Below are 25,208 nucleotides of genomic sequence, written 5' to 3' on the forward strand. Positions count from 1 at the left end.
ATTGTTAATTTCTCCTAAACTGTGCTTTCAATAACTAAAGTTATGGAACCTATTCCGTTTTTCAATATTTACTAAACTGGGGATGGGGGAAATGATTTTACTCTGAAAAACATTAGGGAGGCACTAATTGTAGCAATATCACAAATCAAAATTATAGGTCCTATGCTTTAGACAGTAGTATGTTAACTGTACAGTGCTTTTGATAACTCCTGCTCTATTATAACTTGCTCTCAGCTGGATGCAGGATTTCATTTGCTAGGCCATAAGCTTTAGGATATCTTATATTATCCTGAGGGATTTTGAATATCTTAAGTATAATGCAACTACTTAAAATTAGAGCTTTTGCAGCAGTCCATCAATTGCTTGTAAAATAAATGCAGCAGTAAATTGTTTTAGCAACTTCTAAGTAAACTCCTTGCCAGACAGTCTTTCAGCACTTGAGTCAGGATATTAGCTCGGTCTTTAACCTGACTCCACGTATCACATAAGTGCCATTAATGTCCTTTTCTAAAATGGGATCCAGTTTCCAACTGTAAAAGAAAGTCAAAAGTAAAATATTTGACTATGAGCATTTCAGAAAAAAACTCAAGTGCAATCAGAAAACTTACTGAAAAGCTTCCATTATCTGGAACACTGCCTTTAAAACATCTTACATATTAAGGACTTTGAGTAAGTACATGTGCATCTCTATACCATCAAACATCATCTTGTAAAGAGAGATACATTAATTCAATTAGAGTAGTGTATCAAAGGCGCACTTAAAGAGAAATGTTAGGAGAGTTGAATTCCAGTTATCTTTGTGACTGATTGCAAGGTAAGCTGGAAACTTTTTTCCTAAGTTGGAATGAGAATTTTTTTAATAATGGGGCCTGGAAAAGACAGTGGCAAGTGCGGAACCAAATCACTAGACTCCCAGTTAGGTTTCCCCATTTGTGAAATAGGGTCCCTTTAAGAAAGGAGAGGATGACCTAGGAAGACCGCCTGAAAAGATTTAAATTGCTTTGTTTAAAAGAACAAAGAACTGCCAGTTTGGTCAATGCCACTGTCCTTCCCCCAAGAAACACACTGCAAACCACCGTGATTGTCATAAATAATAGTGGCAGGACCAGAATTTCTATTAGGAGGGTCTTAGGGTGGCTATCTGGTTGGGGATGTGATGGGCCAAGGGACTTCTCATGAAGCTGCATTTACACAGCACATCATTTTTCCTTAGAAGACGTGTATTTGGAGGGACTTGGCAACTGGCGGAGGAAGGGTGCTGAAGGCTCCTGAAGCCCATTCTTGGCACCGTTACTGCTACCTGGCCCACTTCTGCATTTGCCTGTCGCCCTATTGCTCTGTCAGAGCTGTCTTCTCCTCCCCTCCACTCAGCAGTGGGCTCTGGCCCAAGGGAACTCTGTTAGGGGCCCTCACAGAGACACCCCCTTGCAGGCTACCCTTCTCCCCACCAGATTTGCCTCTACCAGCCCTCTCCCTCCCCAACTCTAGGCCTGGCTTCCAGCACTTCTCAAACTTTTCTAAATTAGCTCTGATTACTGAGGAAACTAGGACAAAATGTCAGCGCAACACATAAGTGACTCTCCATAATAAAATATTTTGAGGTCTCTTGTTTCATCTTAAATTCGTGCAAATTTGTCATCCTACTCCATAGTATGTTTGTTTCCATATAAAATATTTTAAGTAACCTAACCGTAAAATGAGTTAACTTCTCCCTTTGAAAGACTGTCAAGAAAAATTGATACCCTAGGAAGATGTCCGTGATCTACCTGTGCGCCACACACCCCCCACCAGAGAGACCCACACATCCATGGGAACGCGCACTCCAAAGAGAGAAGCATCCATATTTACATACTAATGTCTAACTGTGTGTATGGTGAATGGCCCTCCCCATCCTTAATCCCAGATAGCCCTACTTTTGAACTAAATATCAGGGGGGAAGGGAGTTGGGGGGGGGGGAAATTGGGAGAGGGGGGCTAGGGCAAAATTACAGTTTTCAAAAATATCCTATAATTTTAATTGTTAAGTAATTCAGGTGAACTTTAATCCCAATTTTCCCATATTAACGAGCTGCCATTTTTCTCACCACCTACATGTTGCTACTTGACTTTACAATTTATTTTCACTGTGTAGTTTAATATTCACAGTAAGAAAAATCTAATCAAAGTGTCAAGTTTATTACCTCATTTTTTCTCTTCCAGTGATAGTCTCTCCTGGTCATTCCAAGACTGGTGTTGACTGAGCCAATCCAAATAAATGCATTAAACAGAAAAACTAAATTAGGAATTTAAGAGTATAGGTAGCAGGAGGATATTTTGAAATTTCAACTTACTTCCTCCCTGTAAGTGTCGCCTTTCTCTTCTCCCCTTTCAGATAGGCTTTTTACTTTTTTCCCTCAAGGACATTTGTTACTAGGCTCCCAAAAGTCCAATACAAGGGCTGGCAAACCCAAATGAGAAGAGGCAGTTCACACAAACAAAATGGTTTGGATATAACACAAGAGGGAGTGGACTGAGGCAAACCGTAGAGCATCTGCTTCCCCTGTAGGAGCCAGAGATGCTCAGCTCTGATTGTTGCCACACATAGATATGAGGACCGAGGGTTGGCAGACTTTCTGATTTTTTTTTCAAGTAAAGCTCAAAATCTGGATTTTTTTAAAATGTGAATTTCTGGATGTTTACATACTTGACAATTTTAAAATTTTTAAAGAAAACATGTATGTGGGCCAAATCCAGTGTACCGGCTGGATCAAGTCCATGGGCCTACCATTTGTGACCTTCCTCCCAAACACATCGGGGAATGCAGAGTGATATATTTCCCTCACTCTAAAATAGCCCTCAGGGTGCCCTAAGGGGGCTGACATTAGACCCTGAGCTCCCAGCCTTGCCATACACTCCTGTGCCCCAAGAGTGCTGGGGAAGTAGCAGAGTGGCAGACCTAAAGACAGTGTGAAGGCTGGGGTAATGGTCATCTCAGTGTTAGCCAACTTGGACAGGAGACCCAGGAGCACAGGGAGCTCCCAATATCATGGTGCTGCATATGACCCCAGAACAGGGCATGCAAAGTGAGCTGTAAGAATGTCTGAGGTTGAATTTGCTTCTAGGGGAGAAGTGAAATTACTTCTTGAATATCTCTGACAAGGGCAGAGGCCTTGTTCGCTCACTCACCAACTAGTGCTTTGCACAGTGCCCAGCATACTGTGGGGTTGCATTTTATAAGAATTATGCAAATGAGGAACACTGAGATGTAAACTATTGATAAAATGTGCCCTTTATGCACACAGTTTGAAATCACGTAACCCCCTCTCCCACAAATTAACAATTCATTAAGAATTGAACCTGCCTGAGCTAGCAGGTTACATGAATCGCAAGCACTGGGATGGTGCTAATTAGCGGAGCAAATCAAGGTTGATTGTGTTTTCAAGCTGGGGTAGCTGGGAAAATGGTGACACTGGGTTTGGTAAGGCAGGATGCTGAGCACTGAGTGAAAGATCTTGAACATATTTTCCCTACAGCAAGGCCTTCCTATCTAGTCTTCTTTATAGTATGCTCAGCACCATGATATAAGCAATTGGGTACTAATATGCATTTAGTGACAATAATTACTTAGTGACTATCAAAGTGCACCTCAAAGCAAGTCACTTGAGTTGTGGCTATGACCGTGGCTTTCAATGAGCATGGGTCAGATCCTATATTCCCTTTGGTCGTTGAGAGAAAACCGGCTCCCACACCTGGGTCTGCTGTGTGAGTCTATCCCCTCCCCATGCCTGCTCGGCCCCCAACAGCACTACGGAGCTCCAGCCTATAGGATCAGAGTACAAGGTAGAAGCTGCTGTCCTCCCACAAGGTTGTGGAGGGAAAGGCATGAGAGAGAGCAAGAGCCACCTGGATTTCAGTGTCTGGAAGTCTCTGATATGTGACCTCCCAGAAGCAATGTGGCAGCCAGGGTGGGCCCAAGAATGGAGATGGATGATAAACCCACACAAGGCCCTCAAACCATTTTCTTAGAATAAAATGAATCTCATATGTAACAAAATTCCTTCTCAGTGGTTTTCTTACCACTAAAGGGCTACCCCTTACCCATGACCTTGGCATTATTATTATTTTTGGCAGGTGCAGGTGCTTGGATAACCAGCAGCTTGCTTAAATCTGAAGTTCCCTGCACCTAAAGGAGAAAAGTCAAAATTAGTCAAAAGAGCATTCTTTGATCTCTAAGATGGCTGCTTCCTAACCTTTCCAAAGGATATAAGAAATAAGCCAAAACCTAGAACTCGGCCTCCAACCTAAGCGCTATCTTTTTCATTTCACATCCTCTTTAACCTTGTTTCAAAAAGTCTTGGACCAGGAGGTTATCTTTTGGATATTTATAAACATCAGAAAGGAAATTTCTACACCTTACTTGGAACGAATTTGGAAAATGCAATCCCCAGCATCCACTGAGTTACTTTTATTCCGACATTGACATTCAAGGGCTCAGGCCCCAGCCTTCCCAGATAGGAAAAAGAGCTCTCTTCCTCAAGCTTTTGCCCCATGTGCCGCAAAATCTGCCCTCCCAGAATGCAAGGAGCATACATAAGTAACAATTAGAACTATCATTTCTAGATATTATCACGTATTATCTCATTTAATCCCCACAAGAACCTTAGGAGACGACTGCTGCTGTTATCCTCATCTTACTAAGAGGAAACTGAGGGTCAGAAGGCACCTTTCCTCCGCTCACACACCTAGTGAGCACAGGGGTCAGGTTTTAAATCCAAGTATGCCTGACTCCAAACTCTGGTGTCTTAACAAACTAAACTGTGGGATTGCTCCCACTGTCCCCCACCCCTTGTTTCAAAGCTAAAGTGATTTTCATTTTCTATTTAAAAAAAACATTTAAATTACCTTCACCCTCTGAATTGTTGAGAGGTTGACAAAATAAGAACATTAGTTAGGAAAGTGGCAAATGCACTTTTTAGGAGGTTTACCAACTTTTCCAGGACATAAAATTTCATTAAATTAGTGAACGTTCCTGGCCTGAATAAGCAGAAAGCGTCTCTCCCAAACTTGTTACCAGATTAAAGAGATGTCAGCTCTTCTCCTGGCCTCTTGATCCTCTTCATTCTTGGGCTCTGTCCTCACATCACTCCTGTGGTCCGACGGCAGATGGCTTGGCCCAGTAGGGACCTGGCTTCTACTCTTCCCATCCCCTGTTTTGTCCTAGGTGTTCACACTTCCCCCTTCCTTACAGAGGTGTGGAATGATGAGGCCCAGGGCCGTCTATCAAGTTGTGCCCCTAGACCCTAATGTGTCAACAAAGTGACATGGCCCCAACGCATCTCCCTTCTTATCAACCAGTGCAGATAACTTCCAGAGCCATGCTAGCAAGCAGTGTCATTGCCTTGGCATGAACTAGGAAAAATGTACCCCGTCCTTCCTCTGGGGAGGCACAGCCCATGCCAGGGCAAACAGCTTGGCAAGCAGAGAGCAGGCAGATGCCTGCCCCCCTTGTCCCTCAGTGACACTCTTGTGCAGGGCACAACTTGTACAACAGTACACAGAAGCCCTGGGTACATTTTGACTGTTTTGTTAAGGGCAGGTGAGAACTGTAGGGTCTTTCTAGGTTAAATTTCTCTTTAAGGTGGTTGGTTGAGTTTTAAAGTCACTTACGGGGCACCATGAAAAGCAAATGACTCTTTAGAAATGATCCTCCTTACCTGTTCACAGGTTTTAGGTAAAATGCAAGGTGCAAGATATGGTACCTCTGTCTTAGTATCAATAACACTGCCGTATACAAGAATAACGAATTTCATGTTCACATTATCAACAGTCATTTCGTTATAGCTTGATAAAGTCTCCACATATGCATGATGGAGGGCCACGCACTTCTGAAACTTTAAGTCCTAAAATAAAATGAGATTTTGTCCTATAAATCATACAAAATGATACACGGTATCAAGAAGAAAGCATATTCCACATGAAAAGATGCTCGACATCATTAATCATAAGGAAATGGAAACCAGTTCACACTTATCAGAATGGCTATCATCAAAAAGACAACAAATAAGTGTTGGCAAGGATGTGGAGAAAAGGGAAGCTTCGTGCACTGTTGCTGGGATTGTCAACTGGTGCAGCCACTATGGGAAATAGTAGGAGGTTCCTCAAAAAATTAACAATAAAACTACCATATGATCCAGCAATCCCACTTCTGGGTATTTACCCAAAGAAAATAAAAACACTAATTTGAAAAGATATATGCACCCCTATGCTCACTGCAACATGATTTACAAGAGCCAAGATATGAAAGCAACCTAAATGTCATTGATAGATGAATGGATAAAGAAGATGTGGTATATATATATATATACTGTTGGACTGTTGGACTGACCTCTAAGTCAGTATATATATATGGAATGGATATTACTCCGTCATAAAAAAGAATGAAATCTTGCCATTTGCGACAACATAGATGAACCTAGAGAGTATTATGCTAAGTGAAATAAGTCAGATAGAGAAAGACAAATACCATATGATCTCACTTACATGTGCAATCTAAAAAACAAAACAAATGAACAAACAAAACAGAACAGACACAGACTTACAGATACAGAGAGCAAAATGGTGGTTGCCAGAGGAGAGGGGAGGTGGGAGGTTGGATAAAATAGGTGAAGAGGATTAAGAGGTAGTAACCTCCAGTTACACAATAAATAAGTCACGGGAATGTAATATACAGCATAAGGAATATGGTCAATAACATTGTAATAACTTTGGAGCAGGTGGTTACTAGACTTATCATGGTGATCATTGCATTACGTATGCAAATGTCAAATCATTATGTTGTATACCTGAAACTAAGATAACATTGTACATCAACTATATTTCAATTTAAAAAATGACTAAAATAAAGGAAAGATCAAAAGTTTAAAAAAAGAAGAAGAAAGCAAATTCACTGATTTAGCTGAGTTCTTTGAGGGTGCCAAAGGGCAAACAGACCCTGGGGCCAACAGATAGAATTTATCTGGAGTGCAGAATGACTTCTGACAAGATTCTGAATTCAGAACTTTTATATTGACAAGATTCTGAATTCAGAGCTTTTATATTGCTACTGTTTAGTGGCCCTGAATGTGGTTGCCCAGCCCTGATTTATTTATAATCAGCCACAGCAGGGCAGTCAGCTATGCCTCTTGGATTTCTATTCGCACAAGAACCAGAGTCCTAAATATGCACAGGTTTTACCTTGCAGTAAGCAAACGTCCCACTTGACAAGGGAACAAACAAAACAAAACAAAACTTAAGCATATGCCAAGGCTCAGAATCATAGATTTTAGAGCTAGAAGAGAGCTGTTATGGATTGAATTGTGTCCCTCCAAAATTCATATAATGAAGTCTTAAACCCCAGTACCTCAGAATGTTACCTTATTTGGAAATAGGGTCATTGCAGATGTAATTGTTTAAGATAAGATGAGGTCAAACTGGAACAGGGTGGACACCTAATCCAATATGACTGGTGTCCTTATGAAAAGGGGAAATTTAGACACAGACATACATACAGGGGGAATTCCATGTGAAGATGAAGACAGCCATCTACAGGCCAAGGAGGGAGGCCTAGACTAGATTCTCCCCCATAGCCCTCAGTAGGAACCAGTACTGCCAGGACCTTGATTTCAGATTTCTAGCCTTGAGAACTGTGAGACAATAAATTTCTGTCGTTTAAGTCACCCAGTTTGCAGCACCTTGTGACAGAAGCCCCAGCAAACTAATATAGGAGCTTAGAGGTCAGTCCAACAGTAGTAATCTCCTGGACGGTGCCCTGACAGCGGCCATCAGCTCATTCTGAACATTTCCAGCCACAGGAAGTACACAGCTACATGATTCAGCCCTCAGATCTTGGTCCCTGACATGCAAATCAAACACTTAATTGCTGAGGGCACCAGCATAGCTGGGGCACCAAAAACATAAGAAAATTAGCAAACTTATCTAGAACTTTACAACCAGAAAAATCTCTTAAAAAGCTATTTTGGTTTTTAAATGCATATAAATTTTGAGTTGTGTGGTCTAGAGGAGCGGGTTCAGCATAATCTTATTAGTCCTTGGGGGTTCTAAAAAGTCTTAATTGGTTAGTTCTTTACTGGAAAAAGACTAGAAGGAAATAAGCCAAATTGTTAAACAGAGATTTTCTGGGAAGTAAATTGGGGTAGAAAATTATTATTATCTTCTTATGTTTTGTAACTGTGTTTTTTTAATTTATATAATGAATATGTGTTGCTTGTGAATTTTTTAAAAATGAAAGGACATTCACCTTAGTATGGAGTTAAGTCTCACTCCATAGAGTTTCAACTTTTGGGTCCCAATTCTCTCCTCTGGAGTTTCATAGTAGACTCTAAACTTGTCCTACTGCTCATGAAGAGGCAAAGCAAAAGGAAAAGAATCTAAATCTCCTTACCCTTCTGTTAAAATTTTTCTGAAAATTATTATTGCCACATAGTAAAAGAAACATGACTGCCTTAGCATGATGTGCTAATTTTTTAAGACAATTTTTTAGAGTAGTTTTAGATTCACAGCAAAACTGAGAAGAAGGTACAGAGATTTCTCATAACCCCCTGCCCTTATACATGCAGAGCCTCCCCTATTATCAACATTCTCCACCAGAGTGGTACATTTATTACAACCACTGAATCTACACTGATACACATAATCACCCAAAGTCCTTAGTTTACATTAGGTTTCACTGTTGGTGTTGTACATTCTATGGGTTTGGACTAATGTACAAAGACAGGTATCCATCATACATGTATCGTAGAGTATTTTCATTGCCCTAAAGATCCTCTGTGCTCTACCTGTTCATGCCTCGTCACCCCAACTCCTAGCAACCATTGGTCTTTTTATTGTCTTCATAGTTTTGCCTTTTCCAGAAAGTCCTATTGTTGGAACCATAGAGTATGTAGCCTTTTCAGATGGCTTCTTTCACTTAGTAATATGCATTTAAGTTTCTTCCATGTCTTTTTCATGGCTTAATAACTCATTTCTTTTTAGCACTGAATAATATTCCATTGTCTGGAAGTATCACAGTTTATCCATTCATCTACTGAAAAACATCTTGGTTGACTGCTTCCAAGTTTTGGCAATTATGAATAAGGTATTATAAACATTTGTGTGTAGGTTTTTCATAAACAAAACAAACAGAAAACCTACAGAATGGGAGAAAATATTTGCAAATGATGCAACCAACAAGGGATTAATCTCCAAAATATACAAACAGTTCATACAGCTCAATATCAAAAAAACAAACAAACAAATCAAAAAATGGGCAGAAGATCTAAACAGACATTTCTCCAAAGAAAACATGCAGATGGCCAAAAGGCACGTGAAAAGATGCTCAACATCACTAATTATTAGAGAAATGCAAATCAAAACTACCATGAGGTATCACCTCACACTGGTCAGAATGGCCATCCTCAAAAAGTCTACAAATAATAAATGCTGGAGAGGGTGTGGAGAAAAGGGAACCCTCCTATGCTGTTGGTGGGAATGTAAATTGGTGCAGTCACTGTGGAGAACAGTATGGAGGTTCCTTAAAAAACTAAAAATGAGCTACCATATGATCCTGCAATCCCATCCTTGGGCATATATCCAGAGAATACCATAACTTGAAAAGACATATGCACCCCAACGTTCATTGCAGCACTATTTACAATAGCCAAGACATGGAAGCAACGTAAATGTCCATCAACAGATGAATGGATAAAGAAGATGTGGTATATATATTCAATGGAATATTATTCAGCCATAAAAAAGAATGAAATAATGCCATTTGCACCAACATGGATTGACCTAGAGATTATCATACTAAGTGAAGTAAGTCAGACAGAGAAAGACAAATATCATATGACATCACTTATATGTGGGATCTAAAAAAAAATGATACAAATAAACTTATATACAAAACAGAAATAGACCCACAGACATAGAAAACAAACTTATGGTTACCAAAGGGGAAAGAGAAGGGAGGAATAAACATATACACACTAATATATATAAAATACACACTACTATATATAAAACAGACAGCCAACAAGGACCTACTGTATAGCACAGGGAACTATACTCAATATATTATAATAATATATAAGGAAAAAGTATATATATGTGTATGTATATATGTATATAACAGAATCACTTTGCTGTATACCTGAAACTAAGAGAACACTGTAAATCAAATATACTTCAATTTTTTTAAAAAATCCATGTGTAGGTTTTTGTGTGGACATAAGTTTTGAACTCCTTTGGATAAATATCAAAGAGAGTGATTACTGGGTCATATGGCAAGAGTATGTTAGTTTTGTAAGAAACCGCCAAACTGTCTTCCAAAGTGGCTATGTACCATTTCGCATTCTCACCAGCAATGAATGAGAGTTCCTGTTGCTCCATACCCTTGCCAGCAACTGGTGTTGTCAGTGTTCCAAATATTGGCCAATTAATAGGTTTGTAGTGGTATCATATTGTTGTTTTAATTTGCATTTCCCTGATGACATAGGATGTGGAGCATCTTTTCCTATGTTTATTTGCCATTCGTATATCTTCTTTGATAAGGTGTCTGTTATGATCTTTGGCCCATTTTTTAATCAGGCTGGTTTTTTTTCCTACTGTTGAGTTTTAAAAGCTCTTCGTATATTCTGGATAATAGTTCCTTATCTGATGTGTCTTTTGCAAATATTTTCTCTCAGTCTGTGGCTTCTCTTCTCATTCTCCTGAGACATGCTAATTTTTTAACCCAATATTTATATTCAGATATATATATATCTCACAATTCAATGAATATTGTTGAACTTAAGGTCTGTCACTTCTCCAGTTGCTGACTCATGATAGGGGCTCAAAAAATTACTAAATGGGACGTAAATATGGGGTTGTACATTGTGCCAGTCCAAGAACAGACTTGAACCACTACTTTTTGGAGAGAAAGTTCATAGATGAGGCTTAGTAAACTCAGTAAAAATTTGAAAAGGCAGGAGATTTATATTAACGTAGGTAGATAGAGTAGACTATAATAAACACCAGACTGAATGCTCATTAACTCATTCTAATTAATGCTATGCTTGATTCTTGGGGATCTACCTATTTAAGATTTGCTGACTTTATTATTTTTAAGGGATGACTGCAGGTAGCCTGGGAAAATCAGCTGTCACAAGGGGACTGATGACCTATAGGAAGTCAGGATAAGTGAGTGATGAGGACTGTGAAATATTACTTTGAAAGATCAGACACACCTTCCTTTCTTTGTCTCCAAAATATGAAATGCATTTTGTAAAAAATACAGTAAATAAAATTTCATTCATATTTTAATCATGCAACTTACCTCATCAATGAGACTTGATTCAAAATACTGATAGGCAATACTGAGAGCAAGCTTCAGCCATATTTTATATTCCAGGGATGGCCAGAAGACATCAAAGCCTTCATATAAATCCTCCAGGGAGATAAAGCAAGCCTGAAATGACAAGGTATCGAACAGTATGCTTGACTTGAAACTAAATTACAAGACCATCAGAAAAAAAAATGCCTGTAGATTTCATCTTCACCTAACCTCCTAGAAAGAACTATCAACTCTAGTATAGTAATTATGATACTCTGCCGTTTAAGCATAAGATGATAAAATGTACAGTCCAATTAAAGCTATAAACTTAAAAACAGGCCAGGAAATTTTACACCAGTCAATAGGTAGGATAATCATGAGCCCAAGATTAAGGAACTAAGCCACATAAACTTATCTATCTTTATGGTCACAGTAGGTCACGTTGGCTCATTCATAGTATTTGTCTCCAGCAAAGTGCCAATCCAAATAAGGAAGACAACTCTTTCAGAATTCACTGAAGTTCAATTACCTGAACTTCAGTGAATTCAATTCAGCCTTGTGAATACATTTATGCCTTCTATCCTCTTCCAAAAATGAAATGGTATGAAACCGATAAGGCGACATTCCTTTCTGTTTGTCACACTCCTAAGACTCTGGACCCTGCTCTGTTGCATCTAACAGTCCCAAAAGCTTGAAAATTCTTTGTAAGTGGGAACTTTCACTAATTTCAATTTGAATCGCCCACAGCTAGTGCAATATCAGGCCATTTATTTGTTAAATAAACTTCTTACTTAGCAAGGGAAAAATGGAAGAAAGAGGGTTGAAACACAAGTATACTTTAAAAACACCACTCTCATTATGGTGGCCATTTATTGAGCACCTAAACATGCCAGGCACTTTACATATATTTTTTCCTTATCCTCATAACATCAAAAGTTAGATACTTTCTCTCTTAATAAAAAAAACTGACGTAGTCTCCTTGATTAAAATATCACCCTCCAGATCCCATAGCAGATGTGAGACACTAAATTGGCCTCTCTCAGCTAGTCTACACTGCTTCACAGTAGCTGGTTGGGTGACTAAGTAAGATATCAGAACCCAGAGGAAGCAAAGATACTGGCACTCCTTATTGACTTGAGGAAGAATTAACTAACAACCCACAATATAGACGGAACCAGTTTCTTACCTGTAAAATAGTTTCACAGATGGCAGTATATTCAATTTCACGCTTAAGCAGACAGCTCAACTCTCCAATTATGTCTCCACTAGTACAGTACTCTGTAAACCTGGTCGTGGACTCTCTATCAGCGCTTAGGCTCCTGTCTATTCCAAAGGTAGGAGGTGAACTCTGCAACTGCAAGGGGGAAAAAACTGTGCCAAGGGAAATATAAAATTAAAAGCCCTTGACCAAACCCCAGGAGCTCCCAGTTTTTCTTGCAATTATTACAGTGGAAGGAAAAGATTCTTTATGAATCCTTTCAGGTGTAAAGGAGGAATTAGGCTTCACAAGAATCATGGTTTCTTTCACACTTCAACTCTCCAAGGCAATATTGTTTCTAATCTTTAGCTTTACAGATGACCCCTATTTACCTTCCTTGTATAAAAATTCCACCAAAAGTAGTCACTGCAGTCTGCCACTAATGCAAGCACCCACTCTAAGTCTATTAGATATTCTTAGCGTAATAGGCTAGTGTCTCAGGTGGAAAAAACTTCTGGTTGCATGGATGCATAAATCGGATATCATGAATTAATATGCCTCCAAACCAAGCCGTGATTTCAGTAGAAGCCTTGCTTCCCGTAAGATGCTTAAGAATAATTACCATGAGACATTAACAGGAAAAGGTTTTAGGATGAACACAGGAAGGTTGGGTTACTTCAGGAAAAGAACTGGTAGGTGTGGGTGGGGGTAAAGAAAGGTATCAGATTTCAGGATGAAGATGCAGGAATCAACCAGAAGGATTACACAACTTTCCAGAAAGTTTAGCTGTAAATATCAAAGAGGAAAGCTATTGTTCAAGACACAGGAAACGGAAAAAAAGGTCACTGAAGGAGTTGCTATGAAAACTGTACCCTCTCCTAGTGATTATCATTCAAACGTTTAGAGGCATTCATGCTTCCAAAGGACTTGATATTTTTTTAATTTAATTTTGAATGCAGTTCAAAGGCCTTCTGAGTAATCAAGAATGTCTCTGCTTTTTTGCAAACCAAGGAAAGGGGATAACATCTGTGGTAAGCAGAATTCTAAAGAAATCCTTCCAAGATTCCTGTCTCCTTGCTATTCAATCAAACATTAATCTATGAACTGCTGTGAAGGGATTGTGCAAATAGAATTCAGGTTACTGCTAATCAGCTAAACTTAAAGAGATGATTCTGGATTATCCTGTTGGGCCCAATGTAATCACATGAGCCCTCAAAAGTAGAAGAGGAAATAGTTGTCAAAGATTGGTGGCGGGGGGACAAATGAATTGATTTCTCTGTCCATCAGTTTTCCACCTTACATGAGGTTGGTGTAAGGATTAAATGTCATAACATATTGCCATTCTCGACCATCCTTTTAAATGTCACAATTAGCCACCTTCATCTCTCCATCACCGCTAACATACTATATATTTAACTTATGTATTTTGTCCATTGTCCCATCTCCTTCTATGCCTCTACTAGAAATTAAACTCTAAGAAGACAGCGATTTTTGTTTTTGTCGATTCTATGCCTAGAATGAGCAGTGCCTGCTGCATGATAGTAATGAAGTAAATATTTGTTGAATGAATGAGTGAACGGATGAATGAAAAGTGCCTGACACTTAATAAATGCTATACATGTGTTAGTTAGGATTTACTATAATAGTTTATTTCCATGATTAATTTTGGTATTTTTAAGGTCTGAAACACCCATTCCAAAAATAGAAAGCCAAATATATTATTTGCACTATAATAAGGGTTTGTCACTTGTAAATGTCATCTAGGAATTACGTTGGTCATAGCTGGGGCTCACCCATGGATTCAGCTACTAGTATTCAGTTTCTAAAGGATTATTGTCCCTATCATTCTACTGACACCAAAAGCCTCCTACAGGTTAAAAATTGTATGATTTTCATCCTATCTGACCTCTGGGAGAATCTGATGTTGTGGTCTATTCCCTCATTCTTGACACTCATTTCCTTTAGGTGAGTAACCCAACCACTCTAAGTACTGGGTTCCTTATCTGAACATCACGGAAAAGACTGTTCCTCCCAGGACTGTTGTGAGGAATAAGTAATAATTATGAAAGCATTTTGTAAGATGGGAAGCACCTTTCGGATGGTGGGTATTATAATTATCTCTCAGCTGTAGTGTTCACTCTGAACAGAAATGGTTTCATCTGGAAAACAAATTATGTTAAAAATTTCAAAATATCTTAGTTCCTAAATTTCTCCTTATGTGATAATTACATATTTCAAAATACATTTTCAGTAAAAAATAAATAGTCCCTTACGATCGCCATTCCTGAAATAATTAAGTAGATTCCTTGTGGCATTTCACCTTCTTTACAAATGACATCTCCATAGTCAAAATAGGCAAGTTTGGCTCTCTCCTGAAAGAAACAAAAAAGAAGAAGAAAAGAAAAGGAAAGGAAAAGAGAATTAACACAAATCTTTACAGTCTACTTCTGTAAATAGAAATAAGATTTTAAAGCATAAAAACAAACTATATTCTTCAGTTTCTTAATGAATTACACCATTTTTGCATACCTCATTAACTTTTAGGTAAAAAAGGGACAAGCAAGCAAATTGTAGACTTTGTGCTTAGGACCTAGCAGAGTGGTAGAAACACCCAATAAATGCTAGGTTGGATAAATGTTTACAATAAAGTGTAATAATTCTGATCCGGAGACAGGGGCATGGCACTCTGGGAAAAAAATTCAGAAAGGCCACAGGGTTCTGTCTTGGGTGTCCAGGGGAGACTTCACAGAGGAAGGAACAGCTAAGCTGAGACCTGAAGGAAGAGTAACAGATAACCAGGATACGATGAGTTGACGACCATTTACGGCAGAGGATTCAGTTTATGCAAAGACCCAGAAGCAAACAGAATAACTGCACTGGGGGTAACCACAGAAGATTCAGTACATCTCAGGCAGGCAAGGAGGGGTGGAGACCAGGGCTGAGTTATCCATTAGGCATCAATAGGCACAGTGTCCAGGGTTCACAATACTTTTCGGGATTTACAACAATGTTTTAGTTTCTTTTAAAATCAAAAGAAAATAAAAGAACTTTTAGGTAGAGTAAAATGTCTTAATACTAAAACATCTAATACTAATATATTCATCTTTATACTAACATGATCATAAAGTATAATTTTTTGGTGCTTTTTTATGGAGGAAAAGGCAGAAGTGCCTGGGGCCCAGGAAAGTCATATTGTAGCCCAGGTGGAGGCAGGACTGGAGAGGTGAGCCGAAGCCAGGTCTCCAAGGGGCTCACAGGCACGGTAAAAAGTCTGGGCTTTTCCCAAAACCAGGGGGTAGCCACTAAAAGATTTGTAACAGGAGAATTATGGTGACAGATTTGCATTTTACAAAGATGTGTGGGAAACATACTTTTAAGTCACGCATAGTAGTTATCTTGAAGTGAGGGGTGGGCAGTGAAAGGTTTTCACTTTTCATTTCTGATTTATTTTACAGTGTAGAAATAAACATGGATGACTTCACAATATTTTTTTAAAAGCTCACCTAAAGCCAATTATCCCCCTTATGTATTATTCAGACCTTGTTTTTTCTTTTTCTTTTTTTTTTTTGGCAGGTGCCATTCTTTTTTTTTTTTTTAAATACAGCAAGTTTTTATTAGTTATCTTTTATTTTTAACATCTTTATTGGAGTATAATTGCTTTACAGTGTTGTGTTAGTTTCTGCTGTATAACAAAGGGAATCAGTAATATGCATACATATATCCCCATACCCCTCCCTCTTGCATCTCCCTCCCACCCTCCTTATCCCACCCCTCTAGGTGGTCACAAAGCACTGAGCTGATCTCCCTGTGCAATGCAGCTGCTTCCCACTAGCTATCTATTTCACATTTGGTAGTGTATATATGTCAATGCTACTCTCTCACTTCGTCCCAGCTTACCCTACCCCCTCCCACTGTCCTCAGGTCCATTCTCTATGTCTGTGTCTTTACACCTGTCCTGCCCCTGGGTTCAGTAGAACTTTTTTTTTTTAGATTCCATACATATGTGTTAGCATATGGTATTTGTTTTTCTCTTTCTGACTTACTTCACTCTGTATGACAGACTCTAGGTCCATCCACCTCACTACAAATAACTCAATTTGGTTTCTTTTTATGGCTGAGTAATATTCCATTGTATATATGTGCCACATCTTCTTTATCCATTCATCTGTCAATGGACACTTAGGTTCCTTCCATGTCCTGGCTAATGTAAATAGTGCTGCAATGAACACTGTGGTACATGACCCTTTTTTTTAAAATGTATTTATTAACATCTTTATTGGAGTATAATTGCTTTACAATGGTGTGTTAGTTTCTGCTGTTATAACAAAGTGAATCAGCTATACATATACATATATCCCCATATCTCCTCCCTCTTGTGTCTTCTTCCTACGCTCCCTATCCCACCCCTCTACGTGGCATGGCCCATTATAATTATGGTTTTCTCAGGGTATATGCCCAGCGGTGGGATTGCTGGGTCATATGGTAGTTCTATTTTTAGTTTTTTAAGGAACCTCCATACTGTTTTCCATAGTGGTTGTATCAATTTACATTCCCACCAACAGTGCAAGAGGATTCCCTTTTCTCCACACTCTCTTCAGAATTTACTGTTTGTAGATTTTTTGATGATGGCCATTCTGACTGGTGGGAGGTGACACCTCACTGTAGTTTTGATTTGCATTTCTCTAATGATTAGTGATGTTGAGCATCTTTTCATGTGTTTGTTGGCAATCTGTATATCTTCTTTGGAGAAATGTCTATTTAGGTCTTCTGCCCATTTTTGGATTGGGTTGTTTGTTTTTTTGACATTGAGCTGCATAAGCTGCTTGTATATTTTGGAGATTAATCCTTTGTCAGTTGCTTCATTTGCAAATATTTTCTCCCATTCTGAGGGTTGTCTTTTCGTCTTGTTTATGGTTTCTTTGCTGTGCAAAAGCTTTGAAGTTTCATTAGGCCCCATTTGTTTATTTTTGTTTTTATTTTCATTTCTCTGGGAGGTGGGTCAAAAAGAATCTTGCTGTGATTTATGTCACAGAGTGTTCTGCCTATGTTTTCCTCTAAGAGTTTTATAGTGTCTGGCCTTTCCTTTAGGTCTTTAATCCATTTTGAGTTTATTTTTGTGTATGGTGTTAGGAAGTGTTCTAATTTCATTCTTTTACATGTAGCTGTCCAGTTTTCCCAGCACCACTTACTGAACAGGCTTTCTTTTCTCCATTGTATACTCTTGCCTCCTTTATCAAAGATAAGGTGACCATATATGCGTGGGTTTATCTCTGGGTTTCTATCCTGTTCCATTGATCTATATTTCTGTTTTTGCGCCAGTACCATACTGTCTTGATTACTGTAGCTTTGTAGTATAGTCTGAAGTCAGGGAGTCTGATTCCTCCAGCTCCGTTTTTCTTTCTCAAGATTGCTTTGGCTATTCGGGGTCTTTTGCATTTCCATACAAATTGTGCAATTTTTTGTTCTAGTTCTGTGAAAAATGCCATTGGTAGTTTGATAGGGATTGCATTGAATCTGTAGATTTCTTTGGGTAGTATAGTCATTTTCACAATGTTGATTCTTACAATCCAAGAACATGGTATATCTCTCCATCTGTTGGTATCATCTTTAATTTCTTTCATCAGTGTCTTACAGTTTTCTGCATACAGGTCTTTTGTCTCCTTGGGTAGGTTTATTCCTAGGTATTTTAATCTTTTTGTTGCAATGGTAAATGGGAGTGTTTCCTTAAGTTCACTTTCAGATTTTTCATCATTAGTGTATAGGAATGCAAGAGATTTCTGTGCATTAATTTTGTATCCTGCTACTTTACCAAATTCATTGATTAGCTCTAGTAGTTTTCTGGTAGCATCTTTAGGATTCTCTATGTATAGTATCATGTTATCTGCAAACAGTGACAGTTTTACTTCTTCTTTTCCAATTTGTATTCCTTTTATTTCTTTTTCTTCTCTAATTGCCGTGGCTACGACTTCCAAAACTATGTTGAATAATAGTGGTGAGAGTGGACATCTTTGTCTTGTTCCTGATCTTAGAGGAAATGCTTTCAGATTTTCACCATTGAGAATGATGTTTGCTGTGGGTTTGTCATATATGGCCTTTATTATGTTGAGGTAGGTTCCCTCTATGCCCACTTTCTGGAGAGTTTTTTTTATCATAAATGGTGTTGAATTTTCTCAAAAGCTTTTTCTGCATCTGTTGAGATGATCATATGGTTTTTATTCTTCAATTTGTTAATATGGTATATCACATTGATTGATTTGCGTACGTTAAAGAATCCTTGCATTCCTGGGTTAAACCCCACTTGATCATGGTGTATGATCCTTTTAATGTCCTGTTGGATTCTGTTTGCTAGTATTTTGTTAAGGATTTTTGCGTCTATGTTCAACACTGATATTGGCCTGTAGTTTTCTTTTTTTGTGACATCTCTGTCTGGTTTCGGTATCAGGGTGATGGTGGCCTCATAGAATGAGTTTGCGAGTGTTCATCCCTCTGCTATACTTTGGAATAGTTTCAGAAGGATAGGTGTCAGCTCTTCTCTAAATGTTTGATAGAATTCGCCTGTGAAGCCATCTGGTCCTGGGCATTTGTTTGTTGGAAGATTTTTAATCACAGTTTCAATTTCAGTGCTTGTGATTGGTCTGTTTATATTTTCTATTTCTTCCTGGTTCAGTCTTGGAAGGTTGTGCTTTTCTAAGAATTTGTCTATTTCTTTCAGGTTGTCCATTTTATTGGCATATTGTTGCTTGTAGCAATCTCTCATGATCCTTTGTATTTCTGCAGTGCAGCTGTTACTTCTCATTTTTCATTTCTAATTCTGTTGATTTGAGTCTTCTCCCTTTTTTTCTTGATGAGTCTGGCTAATGGCTTATCAATTTTGTTTATCTTCTCCAAGAACCAGCTTTTAGTTTTGTTGATCTTTGCTATTGTTTCCTTCATTTCTTTTTCATTTACATCTGATCTGATCTTTATGATTTCTTTCCTTCTGCTAACTTTGGGTTTTTTTTTTTTCTTCTTTCTCTAATTGCTTTAGGTGTAAGGTTAGGTTGTTTATTTGAGATGTTTCTTGTTTCTTGAGGTAGGATTGTATTTCTATAAACTTCCCTCTTAGAACTGCTTTTGCTGCATCCCATAGGTTTTGGGTCATCGTGTTTCCATTGTCATTTGTTTCTAGGTATTTTTTTATTTTTCTTTGATTTCCTCAGTGATCCCTTGGTTATTTAGGAGCATATTATTTAGCCTCCATGTGTTTGTATTTTTTACAGTTTTTTTCCTGTAATTGACATCTAGTCTCATAGCGTTGTGATCGGAAAAGATACTTGATATGATTTCAATTTTCTTAAATTTACCAAGGCTTGATTTGTGACCCAAGATATGGTCTATCCTGGAGAATGTTCCATGAGCATTTGAGAAGAAAGTGTATTCTGTTGTTTCCCAATGGAATGTCCTATAAGTATCAATTAAGTCCATCTTGTTTAATGTCTCATTTAAAGCTTGTATTTCCTTATTTATTTTCATTTTGGATGATCTGTCCATTGGTGAAAGTGGGGTGTGAAAGTCCCCTACTATTACTGTGTTACTGTTGATTTCCCCTTTTATGGCTGTTAGCATTTGCCTTATATATTGAGATGCTCCTATGTTGGCTGCATAAATATTTACAATTGTTATAACTTCTTCATGGATTGATTCCTTGATCATTATGTAGTGTCCTTCTTTTTCTCTTGTAATAGTCTTTATTTTAAAGTCTATTTTGTCTGATATGAGAATTGCTACTCCAGCTTTCTTTTGACTTCCATTTGCATGGAATATCTTTTTCCATCCCTTCACTTTCAGTCTGTATGTGTCCCTAGGTCTGAAGTGGGTTTCTTGTAGATGGCATATATATGGGTCTTGTTTTTGTATCCATTCAGCAAGCCTGTGTCTTTTGGTTGGAGCATTTAATCCATTCACATTTAAGGTAATTATCAATATGTATGTTCCTGTTACCATTTTCTTCATTGTTTTGGGTTTGTTTTTGTAGGTCCTTTTCTTCTCTTGTGTTTCCCACTAAGAAGTTCCTTTAGCATTTGTTGTAGAATTGGTTTGGTGGTGCTGAATTCTCTTAGCTTTTGCTTGCCTGTAAAGCTTTTGATTTCTCCATCGAATCTGAATGAGATTTTTGCCAGGCAGAGTAATCTCAGTTGTAGGTTCTTCCCTTTCATCACTTTAAATATATCACGCCACTCCCTTCTCGTTTGTAGAGTTTCTGCTGAGAAATCAGCTGTTAACCTTATGGGAGTTCCCTTGTATGTTATTTGTCGTTCTTCCCTTGTGGCTTTTAATAATTTTGCTTTGTCTTTAATTTTTGTCAGTTTGATTACTATGTGTCTCAGCATGTTTCTCCTTGGGTTTATCCTGCCTGGGACTCTCTGCACTTCCTGTACTTGGGTGCCTCTTTCCTTTCCAATGTTCGGGAAGTTTTTGACCATAATCTCTTCAAATATTTTCCCAGGTCCTTTCTCTCTACTCCTTCTGGGACCCCTATAATGCAAATGTTGGTGCGTTTAATGTTGTCCCAGAGGTCTCTTAGGCTGTCTTCATTTATTTTCATTCTTTATTCTTTATTCTGTTCTGTGGCAGTGAATTCCACCATTCTGTCTTCCAGGTCACTTATCCGCCTCAGTTATTCTGCTATTGATTCCTTCTAGTGTATTTTTCATTTCAGTTATTGTATTGTTCATCTCTCTTTGTTTGTTCTTTAATTCTTCTAGGTGTTTGTTCTCTAATTCTTCTAGGTCTTTGTTAAACATTTCTTGCATCTTCTCGATCTTTGCCACCATTCTTTTTCTGAGGTCCTGGATCATCTTCACTATCATTATTCTGAATTCTTTTTCTGGAAGGTTGCCTACCTCCACTTCATTTAGTTGTTTTTCTGGGGTTTTATCTTGTTCCTTCATCTGGTACATAGTCCTCTGCCTTTTCATTTTGTCTATCTTACTGTGAATGTGGTTTTTGTTCCATAGGCTGTAGGACTGTAGTTCTTCTTGCTTCTGCTGTCTGTCCTCTGGTGGATGAGGCTACCTAAGAGACTTGTGCAAGCTTCCTGATGGGAGGGACTGATGGTGGGTAGAGCTGGGTGTTGTTCTGGTGGGCAGAGCTCAGTAAAACTTTAATCTGCTTGTCTGCTGATGGGGCTGAGTTCCCTCCCTGTTGGTTGTTTGGCCTGAGGCAACCCAACACTGGAGCCTACAGGCTCTTTGGTGGGGCTAATGGCAGACTCTGAGAGGGCTCACGCCAAGGAGTACATCCCGGAACTTCTGCTGTCAGTGTCCTTGTCCCAGCAGTGTGCCACAGCCACCCCCCGCCTCTGCAGGAGACCCTCCAACACTAGCAGGTAGGTCTGGTTCAGTCTCCTATGGGGTCACTGCTCCTTCCCCTGGGTCCTGATGTGCACACTACTTTGTGTGTGCCCTTCTAGAGTGGAGTCTTTGTTTCCCCCAGTCCCGTCAAAGTCCTGCAATCCAATCCCACTAGCCTTCAAAGTCTGATTCTCTGGGAATTCCTCCTCCTGTTGCTGGACCCTCAGGTTGGGAAGCCTGACGTGGGACTCAGAACCTTCACTCCAGTGGGTGGACTTCTGTGGTATAATTGTTCTCTGGTTTGTGAGTCACCCACCCAGCAATTATGGGATTTGATTTTATTGTGATTGTGCCCCTCCTACCGTCTTGTTGCAGCTTCTCCTTTGTCTTTGGATGTGGGGTATCTTTTTTGGTGAGTTCCAGTGTCTTCCTGTCGATGATTGTTCAGTAGTTAGTTGTGATTCTGGTGCTCTTGCAGGAGGGAGTGAGTGGACATCCTTCTACTCTGCCATCTTGAACCAATCTCCCAGGTGCCATTCTGAAATCCTCCCTCTAGCTCTTTTGGACCTTTTTTTTCCAACTGTTGTCTTTAGGCTTATCTTCATATACTATTACTTTTTTAATTAACCACACCAGTTGGAGGGTGAAAGAAGGGAGGAGTAGTGAAAATTAACTATTGTTGCTGTGATGGAGACCAAGACTGAAATCAATGTCTACAATGAGGGGTGTTTGTTTTGTTTATTATAGGAATTTTAGTTATCCACGCAATCCCTGGGCTGTTCCTAAAGAGAATAATGCCCACGTGCTCCCAATTCATCACATTTTTCTTTACCCTAATGAAATCTGACTTAAATGGCTATCAAGAACCAACATATTAAGGAAAAGGGCCACTTAAAGAGTGAGCCGTATCTGTAAGTGGGTGGAGAGGGTCCGGCAGCTTTGCATTGGCATGGCAGGTTAAGGAGGAGAAGAAGGTTGTGCCCTGGTTATAGAGTCACCTCAGGTGTATGGAAACCATTAATGTCTGGAGTTCTCTGTCATTGTTTTTCCCATTCCTCCCCCATTCACTGCAGGATGGTCCATTAATTATACTTGTGAAAGTATTACCTATAAAGAACCCCAAATTCAAATTTTATTTTCAAGTTGGATATTTTAAAAAACTGAACAGGATGCAGATTGTAATAAACACCCTTTAGATACCTTCTTTCCAGTCCAGGCCCATCCCTCACCTCCCACCCTCGTTTATTTGAGGTCTGTTTTCCAAACTACCCCCAATGGCCCCTGCCCATCAGGTTTCCTCCCCCTCACAGCCACACTTGTCCTTCCCAAAGCTGGAGATCTGGTTCAAGCTAAGCCAGTTGGATTTCTCTCTCAAGAATTTGAACTGAGGGACAAAGAGCCTGGGAGTTGAGAACTGAGTCATCATAGCCAAGTGCTACAGGAAGGGTCCACAAATTCCTACCACTGACATCCCAGAGCTGGCCTGATTCCCACCCTGCTCAAGGTTAGTTTGTCAACTGTTTCTTAGCTTCTGTATACCACCACAATATATTTTCAGTAAGCTCCCCTTTTGCTTAAACTAGCTCAAGTAGGGTTTTGTTACTTTCAACCAAAGAAGTCTTAATTTAACTCAATTCAAAATATGAAATCAATTTCAAAAGAAAAATTCAAATATTTCTGGCATGAAGAAAACATTAGTATGGCCTAAATGAAATCAGACATTCAAAGCTCAGTAGAAACTCCACTATGATCACTGTCTTTCTAGAAAACAAGGAAAATGTCCCCTCATTATGGATAAACAGATGACATATATCTCCATGACTAGACAACAAGGTACAGTACAACCAAATTTGTAGTAAAGCAAGTACTGTTCTTCGTCAAAGAGTTTTCCTGATTCCAAAAATCTAACAGGTTTTAACAAGTTGACAAAAAAGTTATTATCCCTATAATTCATATAATAGCCATTTAAAACTAAAGCCACAAACTGGTGGTCTGTGAGTCACACCCAATCCACAGATATATTTTGTTTGGCTTGCACTGTATTTTTAAAATTCTGAACTTGTTACCAAGTTTTAAAATTTTGGAATTTTCACCTAAAAATTCAGATTTACAGATCCTCTTTTTTAAAAAACTGACCTCTACATTATTAAATCTAATAGTTAATTTTCAGTCTTCATCTTATTTGATCTCTCAGCCTCATTTGACATAGTTGATCACTTTCTCCTTCTTGAAATATTTTCTTCACTTGGCTCTGGGACACCATTCTTTTTTATTTTCCTCCTATGTGATAGATAACTCAATTCTTTTTTTCCCAGTTTTATTGAGATATAATTGACGTACAGCACTATATAAGTTTAAGGTGTACAGCATAATGACTTGACATACACATATTGCAAAATGATTACTACAATAAGTTTAGTTAACATACATCACCTCATATAGTTACAAAAAAAATTTTTTTCCTTGTGATAAGCACTTTTAGAATCTACTCTCTTAGCAGCTTTCAAACATACTATAAATATATGACTATATAACTACAGTCATCATGTTGTATACCCAGTATTTATCTTATAACTTGGACGTTTGTACCCTTTGACCCACTTCAATTCACCCAGCTTCCTCTCCCCACCTCCGGTAACCATCAATCTGATCACTTTTTCTATCCTCAATTCTTTTTGCTAATTCTTCCTCATCTCCCCACCTCTAAATGTTGGATAGCTCAAGACTCGATCCTTGGTTGTCTATAATAATTCCTTAAATTATCAAGTTTCAAGACCTTAAATATCAGCTCTAGGCTGACAGCTCTGAAATGTCTTTCTCCGGTTTGGCCTCCCACCTGCCTTCCAGTCATGCATCTAACTGCCTACTTAGCAGTTCCACTTGGATGTCTAATAGCTTGCTCAAATTTAACCTCTTCAGAAGCAACTTCTTGTCCCTCCCCATATAAATCTTCTCTTCCCCATCCAAGTAAATGGTTACTCTATTTTCAGACTATTTTCTAATTTCAGACTAAAATCCTAGAAGTCACTCCTTCTCTCTAACATTCACTCCATCAACATCTATATGCTCTCTCTTCAAAACCTATCAAGAGTCTGACCATTTCTCACCACTTTCACTCATCCAAGCCACTGTCATCTCTTGCCTACATTATTGTAATCACCTCCTAACTGGATTCCCTGGCTTGCTTTTGACCCCTTACAGCCTGTTCTCAACACATCAACAGATGATCATTTCTAAGTATAAGTTAGATCATGTCTCTTCTCTCTTCAAAACCTTTCAATCTGTTTCCATTTAATTCAGAGTAAAAGCCAAAGTCCTTACAATGACCTACAAAGTTCTACAAACTCAGGCTC

At 38.7% G+C, this 25,208-nt stretch overlaps 1 protein-coding gene across 1 annotated transcript in view; it reads right to left on the reverse strand.

Annotated features, from left to right (window-relative positions):
• Positions 1 to 25,208, reverse strand: part of LOC137762839 (ankyrin repeat domain-containing protein 45) — a 151,529-nt gene continuing 126,321 nt past the window's right edge. The window contains exons 26-32 of the mRNA XM_068541261.1: positions 14,797 to 14,895; positions 12,512 to 12,679; positions 11,329 to 11,460; positions 5,693 to 5,878; positions 4,077 to 4,161; positions 2,180 to 2,235; positions 1 to 530 (exon numbers count right to left, since the gene is read on the reverse strand). Of these exons, the coding sequence (XP_068397362.1) occupies positions 495 to 530; positions 2,180 to 2,235; positions 4,077 to 4,161; positions 5,693 to 5,878; positions 11,329 to 11,460; positions 12,512 to 12,679; positions 14,797 to 14,895 (762 nt within the window). The 3' untranslated portion in view covers positions 1 to 494. The remainder of the gene's footprint in view (positions 531 to 2,179; positions 2,236 to 4,076; positions 4,162 to 5,692; positions 5,879 to 11,328; positions 11,461 to 12,511; positions 12,680 to 14,796; positions 14,896 to 25,208) is intronic.

This window comes from Eschrichtius robustus, chromosome 3 (genome assembly GCF_028021215.1).
Source record: "Eschrichtius robustus isolate mEscRob2 chromosome 3, mEscRob2.pri, whole genome shotgun sequence".
NCBI lineage: Eukaryota > Metazoa > Chordata > Mammalia > Artiodactyla > Eschrichtiidae > Eschrichtius > Eschrichtius robustus.